At 42.1% G+C, this 22,457-nt stretch overlaps 2 protein-coding genes across 2 annotated transcripts in view; both read right to left on the bottom strand.

Annotated features, from left to right (window-relative positions):
* Positions 1-813: 813 nt before the first annotated feature.
* Positions 814-9,688, bottom strand: TBR1 (T-box brain transcription factor 1). Its single transcript, XM_073304738.1, has 6 exons — positions 8,997-9,688; positions 8,432-8,586; positions 7,993-8,114; positions 7,358-7,516; positions 6,208-6,269; positions 814-3,189 (listed from the first exon to the last, which is right to left on the bottom strand). The coding sequence occupies exons 1-6, from the start codon at positions 9,686-9,688 to the stop codon at positions 2,346-2,348; spliced, it is 2,034 nt and encodes a 677-aa protein (XP_073160839.1). The 3' UTR covers positions 814-2,345.
* Positions 9,689-14,716: 5,028 nt separating this feature from the next.
* Positions 14,717-22,457, bottom strand: part of PSMD14 (proteasome 26S subunit, non-ATPase 14) — a 60,085-nt gene continuing 52,344 nt past the window's right edge. Inside the window, exons 10-12 of the mRNA XM_073305619.1 lie at positions 19,588-19,713; positions 18,089-18,151; positions 14,717-15,138 (exon numbers count right to left, since the gene is read on the bottom strand). Of these exons, the coding sequence (XP_073161720.1) occupies positions 15,040-15,138; positions 18,089-18,151; positions 19,588-19,713 (288 nt within the window). The 3' untranslated portion in view covers positions 14,717-15,039. The remainder of the gene's footprint in view (positions 15,139-18,088; positions 18,152-19,587; positions 19,714-22,457) is intronic.

The raw sequence follows: 22,457 nt of genomic DNA, 5'->3' as shown, positions 1-22,457 counted from the left end.
CCGTCCCTGGGCTACAAAGATGCTCGTTCTCGCTGTGATGAAAGGGGGGACATGTTTACGTTTGCTCTTCAGGGTGCAGCCGCTCCGATCTCCACGGAGGGAACCACCCCGGCGTGGAGCTCACACAGCCCACACGCCGCACAAAAAACACCAGAGGATACGAAGCTGCTTAGTCCCCAACTCCCATCGCCACCAGAAAATGGGCAAAGAGAGGGGATGGAAGCCTAACCCAGCACACAATGCAGGCTCAGAAATGCGTCTGGCGTCCTGTTCCAAAGCTCAAGCCAATGCTAACGAACTCAGCCTTTAAAGCGAGTGGCACAGCCTGGGCTCGCATTTCCAATAACCTCACCTCAGGGGACATTATGTCAAACCATTGCTATAGCCACAGCTTCTGTCCTGTAAGCGCTCAGCCCCTACTCCGCACACAAACGTAAGACAAGGCTGCGTTTCGCAAAATGCTCTTTACGTGTAGAGAATTGTTTAGGTATAAACCTCCCAACTCTGAGGAGACTTCAACCCTCTCTCCCTTTTCCTAGTGCAGACCTCAATACATTGGTCAGGCGACAGGTAAGAAGAAAGCATTCCTCTCCCACTTCCTCTCTGTCCCCCTGGGAAAGCAGAAATGCAAACCTGGAACTACACAACACTATAGGACAGGAAAACAATGGAATGACCGCATGTTTTTAATCTATCACTCGAAACCCATGAAAAGTGAGCTGCCATTAGTATCCACTGGATTTCTTCCCCCTAGGCCAGTTAGATAATTTCAACTGCATCTTTGTAAAACGTAAACTGCTTTCAAACACCACGTTAACGTTTTGCCAGGTTTATTTTACTTGTTATACACAGACAATACAAACGGGCAAAAAACAAAACATCTCAATGGAGCTTGCACTTGTATAAATCATTCAGTTCCACACACATAACAGAACAAATATAAAAATCACAACATTAGATTTACAGAGGAGCCAAAAATATACACACGTTTATGACCCTGAATTTCTATTAGGAAAAATTTCCCCGTCGGCTGGAATTTTGGCTGACTATTTTGCCTGATGCATATTTCACTTGATTTTTTTTATATAAAAATGCTTTAATTGTATAGATTTGCTACTCAGAATTCAAAGACTTACTATTCTACTTCCACGGGGGAGAGCTTGGGGGTTATGAATGCTCCTTCTCAAAGTAGTAAGAGACGTAGAGGAGAGATCACTCTTACTCGCAATACTTATTGTATCCCCCAGAAAGTTAGATTCAGTTATCTACTTTATGAAAGTCAATTCCAAAACTAAATGCAGTAAAATATACAACTCACAACTCATCTTCACTGGACTACACTATGATTACCAACAATTCAGTCGTCTATATCGTTTGTAGGTTATTCATTACAACGATTTACAGAAATATAAATAAAGGGGGAGAAACTGCAATGAAATTTGGAAACTGTTTGTCAGCATATTTGGCACCTGCACAGGCCAGTAATGGATTTGGCACTTGGAAGGGTGGGAGGAACAAATAGGGCAAAAATAACGTTGCTGTCGAGCTACTCCTCTTCAAGAAAAAAAAATTACAGATGCGGTTACTTCGCTGTTTGAAGGCGTCCCGCTACTTAATCGACTTTCCAACCGGATCGATCGCTATTCTTTTGAGGGGCAAGCACAGATACTCCTCAGATGTGTCAGTTTAGGGCACAGAGTAATTTATGCCATGCGAGGGATCGCAAGGAAGTGTGAAACCCATTATTCAGTGCTATTTCTATTGGACATTTTGTGTTTCCAGAGGCATTTAGAACAGAGAGTGAACTTTGGGGGTTGGGAGAGGAGAAATCGAGAAAGTTAAACATGATCTAGTTTTGGGACTCCACAATGGGAACAAAAAGGTATAGTCATTCGTTACAATAAATTAAACACTATGTACAGGCGTTTCACAGGCTTTGTTCTACTAAACTTACTAACATCCCCAACTATCCATCCATGGGAAAGGAAGGAAGCGCTGTATGGTTTTAAGAGTCAAACATCCTGCTCATCGATGGGGTTAGGAGAATTAGAGGGAGATTCAACGGCAGGAATTGCTGCTTTCCCATATCAGCGCCAGCACCGGGTGCCAAAGAAAGTCAAGATCTCCTAAAGGGGTTGGAGGGTTTCTTTACACTTCAGAAAGGGAATCAGGGAGCGAGGATTACAGCTAAAACTCTTTCACGGGGGGAATAAAAAGATACAGCTAAAGTTGGGATCAGTGCGCTAACTGCGGAGAAGTTGTTGTGCAAAAGGACTGTTGTATTCACGGGAGATCGTGGCGGCGTGAGCCCGACTACAAAGCGAAGCAAAGGGACGGGGCAGAGTCTAGCTGTGGGAGTAGAAGCCATAGTAGCCGATGTCCTTGGCGCAGTTCTTTTCACAGTCCCTTTGGGTCAGCACTTCGCTCTTGAGGGGAGAGGAGCTCTCTGACACCGGGGTGTCAGAGGGCGAGATCCGCCTCCTCTTGGCCTGCTCGTAAATCCCAGAATCGGTGGAATCGATGGATTTAATGGACGAGGGGGTCTCGATCCAGCTGGAGTCAGACAAGTCTTTGGGCTTGGAGTCCTCAGCGCCCGGCAAGGGGGATCTTTCGGTGACCAGGCTGTCCGCCTCCTCCCCTAGGTAAGGGTTGCTGGTGGCCATCCGGGCAGCGGCTGCGCTGTTGGGCCAGCAGGAGAGCATGGAGCTGGATTTGCCGCAGTACTGCGGGGGGCTGCGCGCCCCCCATCCCGAAGGGTCAGTGTAGTAGCCCAGCGGCCGCCCCGTGCAACCAGCAGCCTGCAGGGGCAGCGCCTTGACCCCGGCCGCTGCATAGGACAGCAGGGTGGCGGCATTGCCCGCAAAGTCAGTGGCCGTGTCGTAAGCGGAGGCCGCGAAATCTAAGCGGTTGTTGGCCGGGGTGACAAACCAGCGCTGCGGAGACGGGGCCCCGGGGTCCTCGGCTTGCTGTGGAGAGAGCAGCCCGTTGGTGTGGGGCACGCTGCGGTCACTGCCTGGTCCCGGGCCAGCGCCGGCGCCGGGGTGGAAGCGGGACTTGGCGTAGTTACTCACGAACTGGTCCTGCAGGAAGGAGCCCGCCATGGCGTAGCGTGCCCCAGGCACGATCTGCGAGCGGGGAGAGTCATTGGGGGAAGGCGTGAGCCGGTCCATGTCGCAGCCCGTGTAGATCCTGCCAAAGAGAAGGGCAGAGTTCTGGGTGTCCTGAGCCAGAGCAGGGTGCAGGCAGGCAGGCACCCTGCATGGATCCCTGGGTCCGCTGGAGCCAACGGGAGTTTTGTCATTGACTTCAGTGGGGCCAGGATTTCACCCAGTGCATACTCCCTGGCAAGAGAGCCCCGTTTCAGAACTGCTCGGTAAGGAGCTGCTGTGCCCGGAGCGGAGAGACTTAACAGAAATACCCCGAAAATGCATTACGCAGAACCACAAGAGTTTAGCACAGGTGCAGAAGCGGGGCCATTCCGTGATTTAAAGAAACCAGTTGACCAGATTGACATGACAACCTGAAACAAACCAGGCAGATATCCCTACAGTTCTGGTTCATCTTTACATTGAATACTGGGGAGGCTATCGGAGGCCAGAAACGTTTTTAAAAAATCAGATTATTTTACACACACCACCCGCAAAGTGGATCTAACGTTTTAAATGTTTTAAAAAAAAAAAATAGGCGAGCACAAACTGAAAAAGAGTTTGCTCTGTATATATTTAGTAGGGTCGTAATTTAAAGGCTGAAGTTTCTTGTTTTTATTTATTTAAAATCCACAAGTCAGCTAACATCCTACTATCCTTCATGGTACCTTGGGAAATTCTGCATTGTGGAAAATTGACCAAGCCCACAATACGCGCAACAGGTAACCTGGTCCATTTGTAGCAAACAGCGTGAATGGCAGACTGAAAAATTATCTCTGCGGTTTGACACTTACTGTTCAGAGTCACAAACCAACTATCAAGATGTTATTGAATTTAATTTCAGCTAATCTTCAGACACCTACTGAAGGAATTTTAAAAGCAGATGAGCCCAATTTTTTCCAAGATAACCTATATATAAGCTTTCAATCTTGGGCTGCAATTTGTGTTTATAAAACCCTTAATGGATGAATAGTTAGTGTGTGCGTTTCATTCAGGCTAAAACTGTGCTTTAATTAACCCTCCACGCCTCCTGAAATTACTTATCCAGAACACAGTTGGCCCTTAAACAAATGCGATGTGCTAGACAGCATTTAAGCTCTTTTTAAAGAGACATACGTGTGAAGTTTATAATTTAAAAGAAAAGAAAGCAGAGACATGTTGTGGTTGGAGAAGTCCAGAAGGTTTTTCATCGTTAGTCTACCCTATATATAGAAAAGTCCTATTTAAGTTACACAGACCATGTCGTCTCTGCACTGCACCAATGACCTATTTTGTATGCTCAAATACTCCTTAACTTCTCCTTTGCGGCTTTTACCAAAATCACCAGAACCCCTGTATTTTCCCTCTGATCACTTGCTGCACATTCCATTGCATTTTTGGGAAGGGGAGTGAACCAGCTACAATTATATTTTTCAAATAAGAATAAATGTGTGTAATATTTAACAGCCAGCTACTTTAAATTTAAGCAGAGTGATCACTCTAGGAGCTTGATCCCAGTTTTAGGCCCTGATTTAGAAAAGCATTTAAGCACGTGCCTAGCTTTAAGTGTGTGCTTAATCCCATTATTTCAATGGGGTTTAACTGATTTGCTGAATAGGGATATATTTACGCAACTGCTTAAAATTAAGCACATACTTAAGTGTTTTAGTCAATGTGGGGCTTACTTCGTGGCAAATCTCCTACTGACTTCAATGGGATCCGGAAAAGGCTTTATCTGGGGGGCTGTTCCCATTTCCTTAAAACAAATATATGTTTCTCTTACTCAGAAGGAAAAAATAAAAATATTCCCCTTAAACACAGAGCCCAATCCTGGCAGGTGGTCAGCAGCCCACTCTGTTCCAACTGAATAGGAGCTCAGGCAAAATTAGGTGAGCAAAAACCCGTGCGCTTTCCCATTATGTCTGAGTTCCCCACCTCCCACCAGGTCTCCGAGTAGCACTGGGTTAAGGACACTTCTCACTCATTTTCTAGATGATTCCCCCTTCTAGACTCAAATGCTAGAGCAGTTCGTTGATTTTATTGCTTTACAGGCACAGCAATAGGAGATGGGCGTAAGATGTCATTAGTCTCATTTTTGTTGGGGATAAAAGGAATCAGAAGTACTCAGAAATAGCACCTTAGCTTGGGTGCTCTTTCTACCTATTCCAAACCTTCCTTACAGGGGCCATTGACCAGTGTACATTGTCTCATGAAGATGTTGGGCTGTTTCATTGAATGCGGGAAAAGGAGCATGGGGCAAACCTCTAAAGTCAAGTTTGAATCCGTATCACAAACATACCATCGGTCAAAGATTAGACCAGTATGTATGGCCAATGATCTTGGATAAAAGCATAATGAACCCTACGTATATTTGCCTTCCACGAAGACATTTCCTATTATATAGAGATTAGATATATAGGAACGGCAAAAACGCCAAAATGAAAACCAGACTGAGAAACAGAAGAAATTTTCTTTAAAACTCTCTGTATAGTGTCCAGGATGAGTTAAAGAGTCATTTATATTCAGTAGTTTAACTCCCATTCAAGAGGTCCTTATTTCATAGCCTACATACACAGCTTGAATAAACTGGAACTTGAAAATGGGTACAAAGTCATATGCCAGAAAGAACATCACAACTGCCAAAGTCACACGCAGCCTCAGATGCAGGCAGAGGGGGTGAGAAGAGCATCTGTCCCCAAACTGCACAAGGTTGTATTGAATGTGCTAGCCAGCCTCTTTCAGCTATCTCTTCGGCACAGAAGATTTGCCTCTTACTAACCCAGGCGTACAAATTAATGCGGAAACCAAGAGTTTTCCATGAAAAATAAGGGAGACAATTGAATTTCATTTCTATTCAGTCACCCGAAACCCAGTCCCGAGTTTAGGAGCCTGCATTTGCTTTCTCTTCTCTGGGAGAACTTTTTTTTTCTTTTCTTTTTTTAAAGTTCAATGCTGAGTATTTCAATGTTTAAATAATTAAAGAGATTTTTAATACAACCCCAAATACTAAACCAAATAGAGTCTCTACCGGCCTATGTGGGAGCATCCGATAAAATGGATAATAAAAATACCATTTACTTACGTGTCATAATTGTCTCGAAAGCCTTTTGCAAAAGGGTTGTGATCTATTTTCAACTGTGTAATCTGGGAAGGAAAATAGAGGATCAATGAGTATTTTCTCGTACCTATACATAATGAAAGCATGACAACGGACAGGAGACGCATTGTTAAAGCATAGCTGTTCGATCTTTTTTTCATTAGTTGCTCAAATTGCCGCTATTCAAAATATAAAAACTAAGCTTAGCGTATTTATAAAGGTTTTAATTAGAGGAAAATTGTTGCGTCTTGCAATTACTGATAAAAATGTGAAATAATTTTGACAGTCTATTCTGAAAAGTAATTATTCACAATTAAAGTTAAAATGTAGGATAAGAAATGAATATTTCAAGTGTTTTTATATAACATTTTAAGAGATTATTGCAGCTATGCTTGGTTTAGCAATCGAAAACGGAATACACCGACTTTTATTTTAATGCATGCCATTTAAAAGTGAGAGCAAAAAATATCTGTCTCTACATTAACAGGATTTTATTCTGATTAAAATGTACCATCACCCCCAACACAGTCAGCAGCATCAGTGGCTCTTTGCAGACTTGCTTAAAAATCACCTCAGATTAAATGTGTGTTTTTCAATGGGAACATAACAGCTATTGACCAATATTATACTCTAGTTTTAATATAATAAATGCCAATCGGGTTTCCGCTTGGCCTCCTAAGAAGATGTTCACTGTTGAAACTGATGGTTATTGCGCCCCTATGAAATATTCACTCTGTAGACCCCACGCCAGACTTGTGTGTGCTCGTGAGACTAACCAGGGCAAATGCAAAGAAACAGAAATCTGATCCACACATTTGCTCGTGTTGCGGATTTGGGGCTCACAATTCGTGACGGTTTTAGCAAAAGGTACAGAATTGCAACGTCAAATATATACACCGAGGTCCAGCCCGCCCGGATCCTGCCGGGCGGGGGAATACAACGGTGCCGGCTGGATTCAATCACCCCTTGGCCGCAGACACACGCGCGCGCCAGCACTCTGCACGGCGTGTATCCGCTTCTCTCTCCCCGGGCACCTACACGGAGCCCCACGAGCCGGCCTCGGAAGCTCTAAAGCGCTGCTGGCCGGTTGAGGGTGAGGATGGCCGCGCGGGAAATACAGCGCCAAGCTCTTTACATCGGTGTTCTGATAGGCGGTGACGGCTATGAACTGAGTCTCCGGGAAAGTGAACGTCTGCACTCTGCCCGGCTGGTTAGTATCCTCCGTCCCGTCTTCGTTCACTTCCACCACATGCAGACGGGGCTGGTACTTGTGTAAGGACTGCAAGACCACCATCTGTCAGGCAGAGAAAAGGGAGGGGGACAAAGGGGCAGAAACGCTAAATTGGAGCGAGGAGAGGGAGAAAAAGACGGATATTTGCTGGTATTAAAGCGCTTGAATAAAAAGCCGTGGCCGAGCTGTCAAGAGAGGATTATACTCAACAGAGAAGGAGAAATGCACCCCTAAGACACCACCTAGTCATCGCTCCCTTTTAGCAGGATAGCTACAGATTCACTCCACTTCAGAATGCTCTTCCCCCCTCCCCCCATACATAACCCAACTCTGATCTGGGTCTGGGTTTTGTTGCTGGGTTGTGCAGGATTATTTTTCCCCCCTTTCTCAGAAGTCCTGTACAATTCCAACTCGTTAGGAATAGAAATTAACACGTTTTACCCTAGCAGTATGATTTATTTAAGAAAACAGGGATCTGATCTGAATTTTCAGGATTTTATTGGAAGCAACAAATAAGAGCGTGTGTGAGGTTCACTGACCTGCCCGTTGTTGTTCGATGCTCCTTTATTGTTTGTAAGTTTTAATTTCCCAAAAGAGATTTCCTGACGCATCCAGTGGGCTCCTGTGTTGGGGGAATCGGGGTGCATGTACACTCGGTTTCCTAAAGAAACAAATAAACACACCACGATTCTTACACACACACCCTTTCTTGCAACTGTAGCATCACACACAGGGGTCCTGTGAATCGCATTAAACTTAGCAGCGCGTTACCAGCGATGCTTCCTTCGTTTTAACCGGGGAGGATTAAAATAGCATTTTCTGAACACCCTTCACTCCCCCTCCCTCTTTTTATTTTTTTTTAAAAGCATCATTGGCCCATTCTCGTTTAAGAAGCCGCCTGAGCCAGTCCACAAAGGCTTTAATTAACTACTCTCACCTAAATATGTGTCGGGAAAAGTGTTAATTGGAAGAACTTGCCTTGTACATTGGTGTCCGCCTTGCCGCAAGGAACCCATTTGCCTCCTTGAAATCTCCAATGGTTGGGATCGGCCAGAATTACATCCACAAAAATATTGTAATGAGCCGTGGGATCGAGACCAGAAATATTAAAACTTAGAAAAGGAAACATGCGCCTGTTAAAAGAAAACACACACACACAAAACCAACCAGTTTCGTGATAAATAACAACGGGGGGACCTTAAAGGGCTGTATGAAGAGGGGATGAGTTCAAAAGGAGGAGGGAGCCGCATTGGGGGCCCTCTCCGGAGGGACTGCTGGCCAGGTAGAGACCTGCACCCTATCTCTAGGCACCTTGTACTAGCATATCACGAGCCACCCTAGCAGCTGCCACCCAGGCGCCCCCTGTGACCTACCCGTCCAGCTCCCCATTTTCACGCCGGACTTTGTGGGTTGCATTGTCAGTCACCCCGAACACTAAGCGCAGATCGCCCCCCTCCAAAGCCTCCGTAAGGAAGAGTTTGGAGTCCCAACCCCACCACCTAATGTCCAGTCGCTCCGTGCAGCAGCCGCAAGTGCCGCTTACCTCCCTTGTTTGGTGATGATCATCTCTGTCTGGTGCCGGTGAAATTTCAGCCAGAGTGGCCTGTTGCACAGGTAGACCTGAGCTTTGCCGGGCACCAACCCCGGCTGGGTGGAGGAGAACTGGTAGAAAGGCGCCCCTTGGTAGGAATGGCCGTACTGCTGGGGATAAGGGTAGCCCGCCGTTGGGTAACCTTGGGGAGAAGAGTTGGACAGGAGGCTGTTGTAAGCTCCATTGGTGATCACAGGATGGTGAGCCATGTAGCGGCTTGGACTGGCGATGGAAAAGGCTGGGTGCGCGGGTCCATGCTGGCTGGGGTAAGGGAACATGGCACTAGGAGCAGCGGCAGCGGACTGGGGTTGGCTTGACTGAGAGAGCAGATAGCGATCTGCAGCAGATCCATCGAAACTGTGACGAAGCTCCGAGACCCCGTCCAAGACGGGAGAGAGTTTATTTCTCTGGACGTCCCCTGGTGTGTCCTTGGAGTCAGGAAAATTGTCTGTATCTGACTGATTCGTCATCCCCCTGGTAATTTTTTTCAGAGGTGAACTTCTCTCCAGGTTGTCAGCGGTCGAGATAATGGGATGATCATGCAAGGCAAGCTCAGATCCGCCTGCATGTGGGTAACTGCTGCTCACATTGAGAAATTTCTTGGAGAGCATGACAGAGGGAGAAAGACAATGCTCCAGCTGCATAGCTCAAGCACCGAGATATTCACCCTTCAGTCTCGGGTTCTAAAGGGCTCCTCTTAACATCAACTAGACATCCTGGGACCCTCCCGAGGCAGAAAGCACTTCTCCCACCAAATACTTCCCCAACGTTTGATTTACTTTTTTTTTTTTTTTCCCTGGGAGAAGAGATTGGCCAATTGACACTATGCAGCAATAAGGAAAGACTCACTTTTGATCTTGCTTGCTTGTGGAGCGGATGAAACGGCTCCTGCCATTGGTTAACCGCTGACAGTAATTTAATTAGATAGACATTAATTAGGATAATCACCTGGCTCCTGGTCGCGACGATCATGGCAAATTGAAGGAGATGATTTTATTGTGGGATACAAGGGGGGAGGGGGAATACTGTGTTTGCTATGAGTGCTCATTACCGTGTGACCTTTCGAGCTTTGTGACTACGCATAGAAAGAAAAAAAAAAATCAAAGACCTGCGATTTCCTAATTTTTCCCCTTTTTGTGAAGAAGGAAAGAGATAAGATGCTGGAGACTTTTGGGTTCAGAATGAGCCCAGGTGTCAGCATTCACTCTGAATGTAACGATTTCAATGTGCAGAGCATACACACCGCTTGCTGGAGGCCTTATCTCCCCTTAGAAGTTCCAGAATTTGGCTTTCCCGTCTACTATAAGTGCACACTAACGGGACGCCATCCTTTATAAGATATACTCCCCCATCCTCTCAGTCTAACTCCCTCCCCCCAAAGGTAACTGCCGCGTTGGAAAAATAAAACACCCATAAAACTCCGTTCAGGCAGCATATGTACACAGGAACAGTGTATCATCTCTTTTACCTTTTGAAATAATTATAAGCTGTACAGCTGAAGTGCCCTAATGTATTTGCAGTCATGTTTACTGAGTCTTCAGTAAATAAATATTTGATCTGTGTGCTGTAATGCGGGAGATTATCAGAAAAGCATGGCACAAGGCATCCATCTCTCCGTCTCGCTCCAGCTTCCCTTCCACTTGACGTGTGTTTTCTTTCAGTGACTGAATCACACAGGCAGGGCTAGGAGGGAGATATCTTTTGTAATAGATTTGCCAGAAGCAGTTAGCTCGATTCATAGAAATAAATTTAAGTGTTGCTAGAGCTCCTGTCAGAGAAAAGATTTAGGGCGTGGAGGAGGGGAGATCCCAAATAACGATTTCATTAAACTAGGGAAGAGCTAGACACCCACGTTGACAGGCGCGATTTTCACAGTGTAACAGGCCCAAGTCACCCCACCTGTTAGGCGGGGAGTGCTGAAGGTTCCGTGGATAATCCAGGTGGAACAGCGTGCGCGGGGCATCCTCTCCTGTCTTCCCGGGCATCAGGGAGGCGGGGGCTTTCCCCATTGCCCCGAGCTCGCGACCTGCGTGGGGCAGGAGAGCTTAAAGCCACTTCCATCCTCCTCTCCTACCGGCCGGCGCTGTGGGGGACTCACAAGCAGAGGCAAGCGGCAGGGAGGGAATGAGGGGGGTTGTTGGACGGGATCAGCTCAGCAAGCCCAAGTGTTTGCCGCTCAGGGGGGTGCCTGCCGCAGGCCTAGCAGCAATGTATGGGTGAGGGGCCTGGTCCATCACGCCCCCCCCCCCCCGCCCACTGAAGGTAACAGGCTCTGCTCTGTCTGGAACCACAGAGCATTCCCAGGCCCAGCCCCTCACAGCTGGGCAGGGACAAGACCAGGCCATTTCTAAGACTGAGGAACAAGCTTCTTCCCCCAGGGAGAGAGGGCAGGATGACCAGATAGCAAGTGTGAAAGATCAGGATACTTTTTTTGGAGGTAGGGGGTATAGTTGCATATATAAGACAAAGCCTCTAATATCAGTGTGATCCCAATAACGTTGGGGCAACTGGTCACCCTAGGAGCAGAACAAGCAGGAGCAAAGACTCCTTTTTTCCTCAGGCGCCAATGCAACAAGCTCTGGTCTTCCGGGTAGGTAGGCTGAGCCAGTACCACTGTATGCTCCCTCTCTGCCTTCTGGCTGTTGTTGCTCCTTCAGGTTCAGAGGCCTCAGTTCCACCTGCTGGGGAGAGTTTGTGAGGTGACAAGCCGTGGCCGTGCCTGTAAGATGCTCATAGCAGAATCCTCCCCCATTAGCACATGCTTTCATGTCTCCTTTGGGCTGGTGGTCTGTGATCATCATCTTCAGGTCCAGGAACAACCTTATACATAATTATGTGTTGCACATAATCTGACTCCTGTCCACCTGCACAACTTCTAGCTCAAGGTAACCTGGCCACTAAGCTTGACATATCTATTGGGAGCTCAAGCTGGTGATGTAGTGAGCACTTGGTTTCTCAGTTGACACCAGGATTCTGAGTGTGGTTTTCCATGGAGTGGTATTTCAGACTAGATTGCTCCATGGTGCAAACGTGCTTTGCTTTCATCCATCTGAAACTGGGCTGAATTTTCATACAAAGGAATTAAATTTAGATGGAGACGGGAACCAAGAGGGCCTTCTTGGAATCTTTTTGTTTTAACATGTCTGCTTCAGATACCATAGCGACATGGCATCCTCTTCACCTTTGTTCCATTAGACAAAGCATTGGGAAATAGTTTTTGCACCACAAGAAAGTGGTACATTTAACCAGAAAAACAACTTGGTCTCAATTCCTTTCTCAGTACCTTTCTGAATACCAATTTATAAAATTTTTGAAGTAGCAAATCTGGTTTTACTTTATAAAGTGCCAAGTGAATCTTTAAATCAAGACTGGATGTTTTTCTGAAATATGCTATAGGAATTATTTGGTGGAAGTTCTATACCTGTGGAGGAAGTCAGATTAGATGATCCCAGTGGTCCCTTCTGGCTTTGGACTCTATGAATCTAACTATTATTCCCTTTAAAAGGAGACTTGAAAATCATATTTTCATCTGAAAGTACACAAAATATTGTTACAATTAACCCTTAATATATTAGAATGGAGAAGTGACAGTTTGTTTTCTCTGTGCATTGAATAGTTTTGTTTATAATCACCATCAACATCTTGCATTTTGTCTCATATACTAGCATGATAACACAGGCCATGTGATTCCTATTTTCCAGGCCTTGCTCTGTTGGAGAAGCCCATTGCCAGCTCTTTCCCCAGGCTCCACAATAGTGTATTTAGCAGTAACATCAGAAACAAAGCTGAAATTAGGGGCACCAGGCAAGCTTAGATAGAGAAAGACCAGAAAAGAATGAGAATGAAAATTTAGGTCTGTTGCCATCAGGCCCACCAAAAGGACTCTTCTAAACAGATGGGATCCAGAAAATAACTGTTTAAAATAATTTTTAAAAAATTCAATACCCACTATTTTAAAAAGTGGGTTATTGATATTTTATCAATTTGAAAAAAAAAATAGAGTTGATATTTCTCCAAACTTTCCAAAATCTGAACTAAAACTATATTAATACACAAACCATAAAATGTTAGGAAACTTGGGGGAGGGGCAAGGGGAGAGTAGTTAGCTACAATGGGTTATTTTTTCCCTAAGGAAAAAATATACAATGAAGGTCATCATGTATCAAGACTCTTTAATGCTACAGAAATGGAGCCAATAGCTACATTACTGAATGCTTCATTTGCATCTGTCTGCCAAGTAATGTGTTTCAATTTTGGGTTCCATAACTTGAGTACAAGATTGTGAGCAGAGGCATTTGAAGTAGCCTATTGTGCACTAGTTTATGGTTAGTTGTTTTAATAAAACCATGTTTTAGAATGGAAGCTATCATACTTTAAGGAAATGCTTCTAGTGAAGTCTTTCATGAATGCTAGTCATGCACACTACTGCATTACCCATATTCTGTTGATTTAGTGCATGCCATACATCCTCATTTTCAGCAAAATACAGATATAATTCTGTGAGAAGCAGTATTTCATGCCAAGCAGCTGTAGTTTCTGGTGCTTATTTGTTTCACTAGCACCATGCGCTCCAGGGTGTAATTGATTGTGTGGTTGGAAGATCAGGAGATGGGGTAAAACTAGAGACACAGGGAAGGGTTGTATTATTTAGCACATTAAAAGCTAATTTATGCAGCAACTGCCCTTAATTTCGTTGCAAACTGGGGATCACGCAAAAACATTTTTTATATTTTTTTAAATTGTTAACATGCATAGTTCCTAAACTGGGATAATCGGAAGATATGCACTGGCAGGTGCTGACGAACTGTCTTAGAGGAAGTGTTTGTGCGTGTTGAGGAGTGGGTGTTGCAGAAGGCATCAAACTGTCCATCCAGCTCAGCTCCTAATGAAGCTGTGCTCCACTGGGGCTTCAGAGGCCAAGATGGTAACTGCTTAGAAACCTTCCCCTGCCCTTTCCAAGATAGTACTTTGGTACCTTCTGGCCCTTATGTCATCACATGCACCAGCTCCCCCAAACAGCAACACAGTCCCTTTCCTGTGGAGCTCCTAAAATGCAGGGCAAAGTAAGGAACTAGAAAATGCCTTTTGGGGGTTGTAAAAGGAAAATTGTAGAGTCAAGCTGCATTATACTCAAGAAGCTGGTTACAGAGCAGGCTGCTATGGTACAAGCACAGGGTACAGCAGACATGCTTCTTCCTCATCATGTCTATTCCCCTTCAGCTATCCTCATCTCCATTGAGAGACATACCCTCCCAACTTCATATGGGCTTTACAACCTCTTCAAAAATTTATTCTTAGGTCAATTGCTATCATAGAATATCAGCTATCCAGGAAAGAACCTGCTTGAGTTAGGGCAGTTGGAGATGTGCTGAGCATCAGTGTATCAACATATGTCATTTTCATAAGCATTTGCATTGGATGGAGTTGTCTTGCATTATAAAAAAAATTGTATGTCAATGTTCTTTTGTACTCATCACTATTTATGAAAAAAGTATGTTTTCTAGGATACCTCATGATTAATGGAAGTCATATTTCATTTGTGAAGTTTTGCTAGCTCATCGATGTTTCACTTAATATGCACTAAAAATGCAAAGGAAACCAGATTTATCTGCATGAGTTTTCTACAACGTTGTCCATTCCGTATATTGACAAAAAACCTTAAACAAACGAGAGACTGTAAATGTATTTTTATTATGTAGCAACAATCAAAATATATATGTACTACTGATTTCCCCCCAAATATTAAATGAAAACTTAATACAATTTGCCCACTCTGTGTTCTTGAACTGCTTTGGAATCTGCAAAGACCCTGACATAAAGAAACAGAAGTAATTGCACAACAGAGACTGAAAGGTGTTATAGTGCTGCTCTTAGACTGCAAATGATGCCAGATGTCTTCCATTTAACCAAATATACTTTCAGCAGTCTCTGGTTTCCAAGTGTTAAAAACAATAGAAGAATATACACAGAAAGCACCACATTAACAGTAAATGCATTATTTAAATACAACTGTATCCAACATAGCTGCTAAACACTGGACAATATTTGAGGTCATCAGCACATCCACATGTTCTTCTAAATGACGTTTGGGGTCCTGAAAAATAAATATTAAAGTAGGCTATCAGAGGAATCACTAAAAAATGAACACTTCAGAGATGACAGATTTCAACTATTTGAGAACACAGTGAATTAATAGACACTGAGAGCCTATTAAAGCCCCCAAATTTTCCTTCCTTCAAGATACTGCATGTAACTTTGATTCTAATTTTCTAAGACCCTGTAGCTCTTCATATTATTCATAGATGTTATATGTAGGCTAATAAGCAAATCGGTCTCTTCAAATTCTTGATGGATACAGTGACAGCAAATGTTTTTATGCAGTTCCACACATAGGTGAAATCCAGGCTCCAATGAAGTCAATGACAAAACTCCTCCCTGACTTCAACGGGGCCAGGATTTCACTCACAGTATCGTAGTTGCCTCAGATTTTAGAAGCTAGGTCAATAAAAACTATACTGTAGTCAAACACTACTTTAGAACTAACCATGAAACCTATACATTGGAGAGAGAGCGCAAGAAAGCACGTGTGCGCGCATGTTCTGGTGGCATGCAGCAGGGTTCAGGGCAGGGCATCTAAACCTGGTAGAAATGGGAGTGTCATGTACACCCTCCCTTCCCACACGTTACCTTTGATTATTATTCTGTAAACTCAGCTACAGCCAAACAGAATGTGCTAGGAATGCAATTTTAGTCATGGCTTTAACCTTCTTGTTTTTGCAAGGTTAAGACAGACCTTCAAATTTATTTTTGTGGTTATCCTCATTCCCCATATTAAAAAGAAAAACCTGAGGGAAGTCTGTAAAAGTTGAGAGTAGGACAACTTCTTTTGAAGCTATTTTAGCCTATTACTTAAATAGACATTTATATCACTCAAATACCCATTTTTGAAACTATTTTTGTGGAAGTGAGATTCATACTATTTAAAATGAAAAACGGGGTGTTTTGTCAGACTTCAACAAGGCCAGGATTCCACCTTAGCAATACAAATGTGGTGCTCTGTATTTTCAAAGCTGTATATAATCTTGGGTCCCCAATCCTGTAAAGATTTATACACATGCTTAATTTTACACTTGTGAGTAGTCTCAGTGGCTTCAAGAATATTACACAGTGTTTAACTCTTGCTGAGTTCCCAGACTTCAAGGGAATTACTTAGTGTATAAAGTTAAGCATGTTCTCAAGTCTCCGCAGAATTGGAGCTTAAGTCTGTACAGTGCTTTGAAAATATTAAATACTACATAAGTGCCAAGTATTATTAAATTACCTACATAAAATGGATCCATGTCATGTATTCACACAAGTTCACTCTCAGTGGTAAAGCTAAGCACATACATAAACTTTTGCAGCATTGGGGCCTAACTAAATTATCCTCACATTATGCCATAAAGAGCACATTTGCTCAATCTATTATGTCATTTGGTTGTACAGAGCCCACTATACAGATATTACAATAGTGGAGACAAATTTTAAAAAAAGAAAAAGCATTTGCACACAGTAAAGGATCAATTTAAAATATTTATTGATCCTATTCCACATACAAAATAGTTCTGATGGCCACAGATGTCACAAATCTAAGCTGCTCTTTTGCATAATCCGTTTACAAAGTCCTGTAGTTCTTCAAGATTTCTCCATTCAAACTAAGGACCTTTCCAAACAGAGGACAAATATTCACATCAGCAGCTGTGTGTCTACAGAACTTGGTGTATAAATGACAGAGGAAAAAAAAACCTGAAAATAAAACTATTTCATTTAAAGATTTTACAAGATACCTTTGACAGTTTCTTTTAGAAAAAAAAGTTGGATGTGTGAGGAAAAAAATCTGACTTTTTAACTCTGTATTAACTTAAAAAATCTGCACCAGCTTTTAAAGAATTGTTTAGATTGTAGATTACACCTGGGTTCAGGCTCACAAGAAGGGATATTTACTACTGTTTTAGATCTTTGAAAAAGATGGTTCTTCCTATATATTTATTTTTGATTGTTTCCTGCTACAGATTTGAATGCTACAAAAGTGTACGACTCGAAGAAAATTACAGATAAGTTATAACATCAGTTTGTTGGAAGTTGAAACAAAAATATTCCATAATCCTCTGAAATACAGTTCAGGTTCTACTACAGCCAGCCATATGAATAAATCCTGCCTCTCCTTTAAGGGAAAATAGTTTGGAGGTTTTTTAAAGCTATCCATTGTTCCTATTGCCCCCCGAGTCTACTGAACTCTGAGAACAATATGTTTTCTTAACAATTTTAATCTTTTTCCATTTCAACACTTTTCTTTCTTTGGCTTTTAGGCTAAAATAAAACATATCGCTAATTTAATATCTGTCAAGTCCTCAGTCAGAAGATTACATCCTGCCATGACAGAAGGATGGACTTCATTTAATAGCCTCCCTTCCGCCCCCCAAAATATTAATTATGGTCCTAAACTGTTTTTCTTATGGAGCAGAAGGGAACACGAAGGTGTTTAGTGTACTTATGTGTGTATTGGCATCAAGCATCAATTTTTTCTGAATAGTGGGTGAACTTACTCCCCTTCTACTGGCTCTTCAGCCACAGTGTAATGCACCAGACTGACTGACGGACTTGCCTCTTTAAAAAAAAAACATAGTATAACTCCTTCAGAATGCAATAGTGTATTTAGTTTTTTTGTTTGTTTCTTTTTAAAAAGAGGAAAGATGCAGAAATTACAGGATATTCCTCAGTGGATTAGAACAATTTATCCACAATATACCTTTAAACTTCATTATAAAAATGTTGTGGCAGCCCCTTGCTACCAAAGGACAATTTTGTAACCACTCTGCAGATTACCTAAAATCAGAGGCCTAAATAATATTCTCCATTAGGTGTAAATTCAACTCCTGTAGGGAATTCAGGACAGCCAGACTATAGCACAGAAATCACCTACAATGCATGTGACTAAAATAATATTAAAATATATTTTAAAAAAATCAGGTTATTTCACCTCACAATAATTCATTACATCTCACCTGCTTGCCAACATTTTTTATTGCCAGCTGTTCAGGTGTCATCTTATCTTCTTCTTCCACAGCCTGTGAAAAATACAAAAAAGGTCGGTGTTTCAGATTTTGTTTACTTTTTTCTAGAGCCACAAGATTATAAAAATACAATTTCTTCTTAAAAATCAAAAGGACAGCAGTGTTTCAGAAGCCTGTATTAAGTCAAAAGGAAAGGCACTTCAATTGCTCAGCAAAGGTGGCACAAATTTGTTAAAATGTCAGTGCAAAAGATTAAGGGGAGGATTCATGAACAGCTTTATTGTCAGATATTTTAGATTTACTCAAACTATATTAAAGAAAAATACACTTAGAACTGATAAAATGTTACACAAGGGTGGAATTTTGCACCTAATAATCACATCAACAGCTAGATAAAACAGGTTAAAAATATAATGTTCAAAGTACAGCATTAACCTTGTTGTTTCTAACAAAGGGAAGTTTGATTTTTTACTATGCATTTTTGTATTCTAGTTTAAACAACTTCTATATATTTCTTTAAATAGGTTTTTTTTGTATGTAAAGTTCCCTGTTTATTTATGTTTAATGTTAAAATGTCTGATCTGGAGGGTTTATGTCCTTGACAAACTATTAAATAAAATATTCACGTTTAATATTTTGGGACTTCCAATAAGCAAGTTAAAAATAGACTTTTTAAAACAGTATGTTTAATACATACAGTACATTTTCCTAGTAAGTATCTTCACAAGTAGAGCAAGTCTCAATCATTCTTTTATTTAGGAATGTCATTATTACAGGTTATGAATAAGTGTGAGCCTGATACTTTTTCTGCCAATGTAATGGAGTGAAGAATCAGGCTGTATATATTTAAAAAAGAGAGTTCCAAATACACACTACAATAGAAGTATATATTTTTTTAAATCTTTGATTCTAGTAGTCTTTGATGGCAGCAATGAAATGAGAAATCAAATTAAATCCAAAATATTCTGCATTAAGGTGCAACTACAGGATTTCAAGACCCATCCACTTCAAAGAGTTAAATACAATCAATGGGACAGATTACACACATCCTTAAAGCTACATATGTTTAGGTGCTTTGCTAAACTGGGGCCAAACTCAGGTGCCCAAAGCATTCAGTACGAACAATGGTTAATCTTTAGTTGGTTAGCAATCAGGAACTCAATGCTCACAAAGCTTTGGTCTACAAATTATAGCCAGAGTTATACCTTATTTGCCAAATCCATGGAAGTTACTCTACTCAATATATATATCATACAAAACATGAACATTCCCATACTGCCCCCAAAAGAGAGTGTTAAAATATTAGTGATCACTGAAGCCTCAAAAGTTATTTGCTTGCAATTATTCAGTGTTCTAGTTAGTGTTTATTTTCTAGGACATTACTATAAGCGTATACAAAGAGATCTGTAATCAACTTCTTATCCAATGAAATTTGCTACAGTCAGTTATTTCATAAGAGCAATTTCAACTTTATTGTTGAACGTGAATACCTTGTTATAATTCTTAGCTAACTCCAGCATCTCTTTCACTACTGTTTCATTGAGTTTGCAATGTTCACTATAGTCCTGAAGTGTCAAACCTTCCATCCAACTCTTCTTATGCAAATTTAGCAACATCTGCAAAATAAAGTCATACAGTTTAACATCTACATCAGAACATAAGTTTCCAGCTCTATAAAGGTCCACTTGATACAGAAAGTTAATTTACTAAATGTACTTGTAGAGGTGTAGATAAATGAATTCAATAAGATTAGAAATGTTCCAAAAGCATTTTTGATCTTGAACAGTTTGAATATGGTAAGTGTACACAGGAGCAGCTTTTAGCTGGTGTTTATACTCAAAATCGCTGGATTCTGTAGCATTCTGCTGCAGCAGACTGGGAATTTTGCAGCAGTTCTTTTAAAATGAAAATCTTTTAAAATGAAATATGAAAATTAATAATACACAATCAGTGCAGTAGGTCGTCTTATTTAATTTTTATAATAATCTATTTTACCCTGTCCCAGATTTTCAGTTTGTTGTAGATTTTGATATTGACAATGCATAACTGCATTATAGAAGTTGTCAGGAGAAAGGAGGCTGTTTTAACAGCTAGGTAGGGGACATATGAAGCTTTTGGCCTCTAGACACACTCAGGAGGAAATTTGGTGTTGTGGACTAAGCACATTAGCTACTTATTCTGCACTCATGATCCCTGTATTGGAGGACAGTAGGCTGTTGTAATTGAGATGGACTTTACTAGTAACCAAACCAAGTCCTGAGTATGTCTTTTATAAAACAAATTGTCCCAAAAAATGAATGACAGGAACACATGGACTTTTTTGCATTTTACCACATCTTAGCATATCTCCATGTAGCTGTCTTCCTAGGTTTCAAGATAACGTGTTGCACCTTAAAAAGAGCATTCAGGTTCCACATCTAATAAGATGCCAAGATCCATTTTGTAAGATTGAGTGAGTTTGGGTTTGGTTTTGAGTCAATGCCCAGAAGATCTGGGCATTTAAACTGATAAGCCTAAGTAAGTGCTATGAAAATTATCTGAGGCTTGTTTTACTTTTCTGAAAATCTGATGGAGCAGAGGAATTGGAGAAAAGGCATTCCACTATGCAAAGACTGCCTTTATTGGGGAGCCACTGCCCATTACAGATCAGTACAGGAGGTATCTGGTGTTCTAAGCAAATAGATCCATTTTGTCCCCACTTCTTCAATATGAGGTTTACTGCTGAAGTCTTGAAGGCCCCTTATTTTAACTCTAATGCCTGAAATTCACATCTGCAAAGGAGTTGCTTTTCCATGTCAGGTGGCCATGGAAAGAAATGATGAATCATGAATCATTCCCACAGAACCCTCACTTTGGAGGGCAGCTAAAGGAAAGAGACTCATCCCTACAACGATTGATGTCTTTGGTTGTAATGTCTGTCAGGATTTGTACTATTAAGTCCTTAGTGACCGGAAAGTTTTTCATAGTTGCTAAACTACTCTGAAAACTATTGCTTTGCTGTGAAGTCTAGATTAACCAGGCTTCCACAGATCTTAAACTCAGATTGTGTAGATGCACTCCCCAACCCAGGCTTTCACTCCAAAGGGAGATGGTTTGATAAGAGACAAAAGTGGACATTACAGACAACCATATGCAGGATTTTGGAATGAGTGGCTACCTTTATCAGAGACCTGTGAAGAATAGTTAAAGCACTAAGAATGATTGTTTACTTGCTCAGACAAGTTCAGGTATGCTTGCAGGTTTTCCTGCTTTGAGCAGGGGGTTGGACTAGATGACCTCCTGAGGTCCCTTCCAACCCTGATATTCTATGATTCTATGAGAGTTTCTAGTATATAATTGATACTTAGTCAAGGTTGCAAAGGTCTCATTCTCAGTCTACCAGTCATTTATGTAAAGGAAGCCCTTAGATCAAAGATATTTGAACTTTAGGAACAGTTTGATCATGTTACATGGTTGTATTGTAAAGTTTTTTGAATGTCCATAAACATGTCAAAAGGCTAAAAAAGATAATCACCCCTGAAGAATCTAGAATTGCTTATCTGAAAGTATGCCTTTGCATCAGGATGAAGATAGATCAGACTACCCAAAAGGGAGAGACCTATTGTGGGAATCTGGTTCTGTTGGACCTGTCATCCAAATACAGGTAAACAAACAAACACATTGAGCCGTTGAAAGTGTGTTTCTGCTATGAAAAGGGACGCTAGCCCAGATCCACAAAGGTACTTATGTGCCTAAGTCCCAGTTTTAGGCATCACTGCAATCCACAAAACCTCCACTAGGCCGCCACCTAATCTTATAGGCAGCTATACTCACTCCATGGTGCCTAAATTTCTCTCTCTTGGCGTGTGCACTGCTGTCTCACTCTAGGCGTCTGGATGCCTATCTCCCACCTATGCCCCAGTGCAACCCACGAATGGGGGAAAGATAGGCAGAGGAGACCCTCTCCTCCGCACAGGGCCTGTTCCAGTTGGTGTGCTCAGATGCTCCTTCCAGAGCAGGTCCCATTCAAAATCAGAGGCTACTGGATGAGGTGGTAGTGCCCACTTTATGCCTTTTATCCCAGTGGTTAAAGCACTCCTCGAGGGTGTGTGAAATTCAGGCTCAACTCATCTGCCTGAAGGGAAGAAAAGACTTGAACAAGAGTCTCCCACCTCCCAGGAGACTGCTCTAACCAGTGAGCTATGGGATAGTCTGAGGTGGGGCTCCTTTACTCTCTCCTGTTGAATCTGTTCCACTTTGGATAAATACTTAGTCACCAGATGAAGAGAGAGAGCACAAGCGAGAGACACACACACACACACACAATGACTCACTGGGAGGAGGGAGACTCAGTCTAGTCACCCTATTGAAAGATTAATTA

Source organism: Lepidochelys kempii, chromosome 11 (assembly GCF_965140265.1).
Source record: "Lepidochelys kempii isolate rLepKem1 chromosome 11, rLepKem1.hap2, whole genome shotgun sequence".
In the NCBI taxonomy this organism is placed as follows: domain Eukaryota; kingdom Metazoa; phylum Chordata; order Testudines; family Cheloniidae; genus Lepidochelys; species Lepidochelys kempii.
This window is presented reverse-complemented; position numbering and strand designations above follow the sequence as displayed.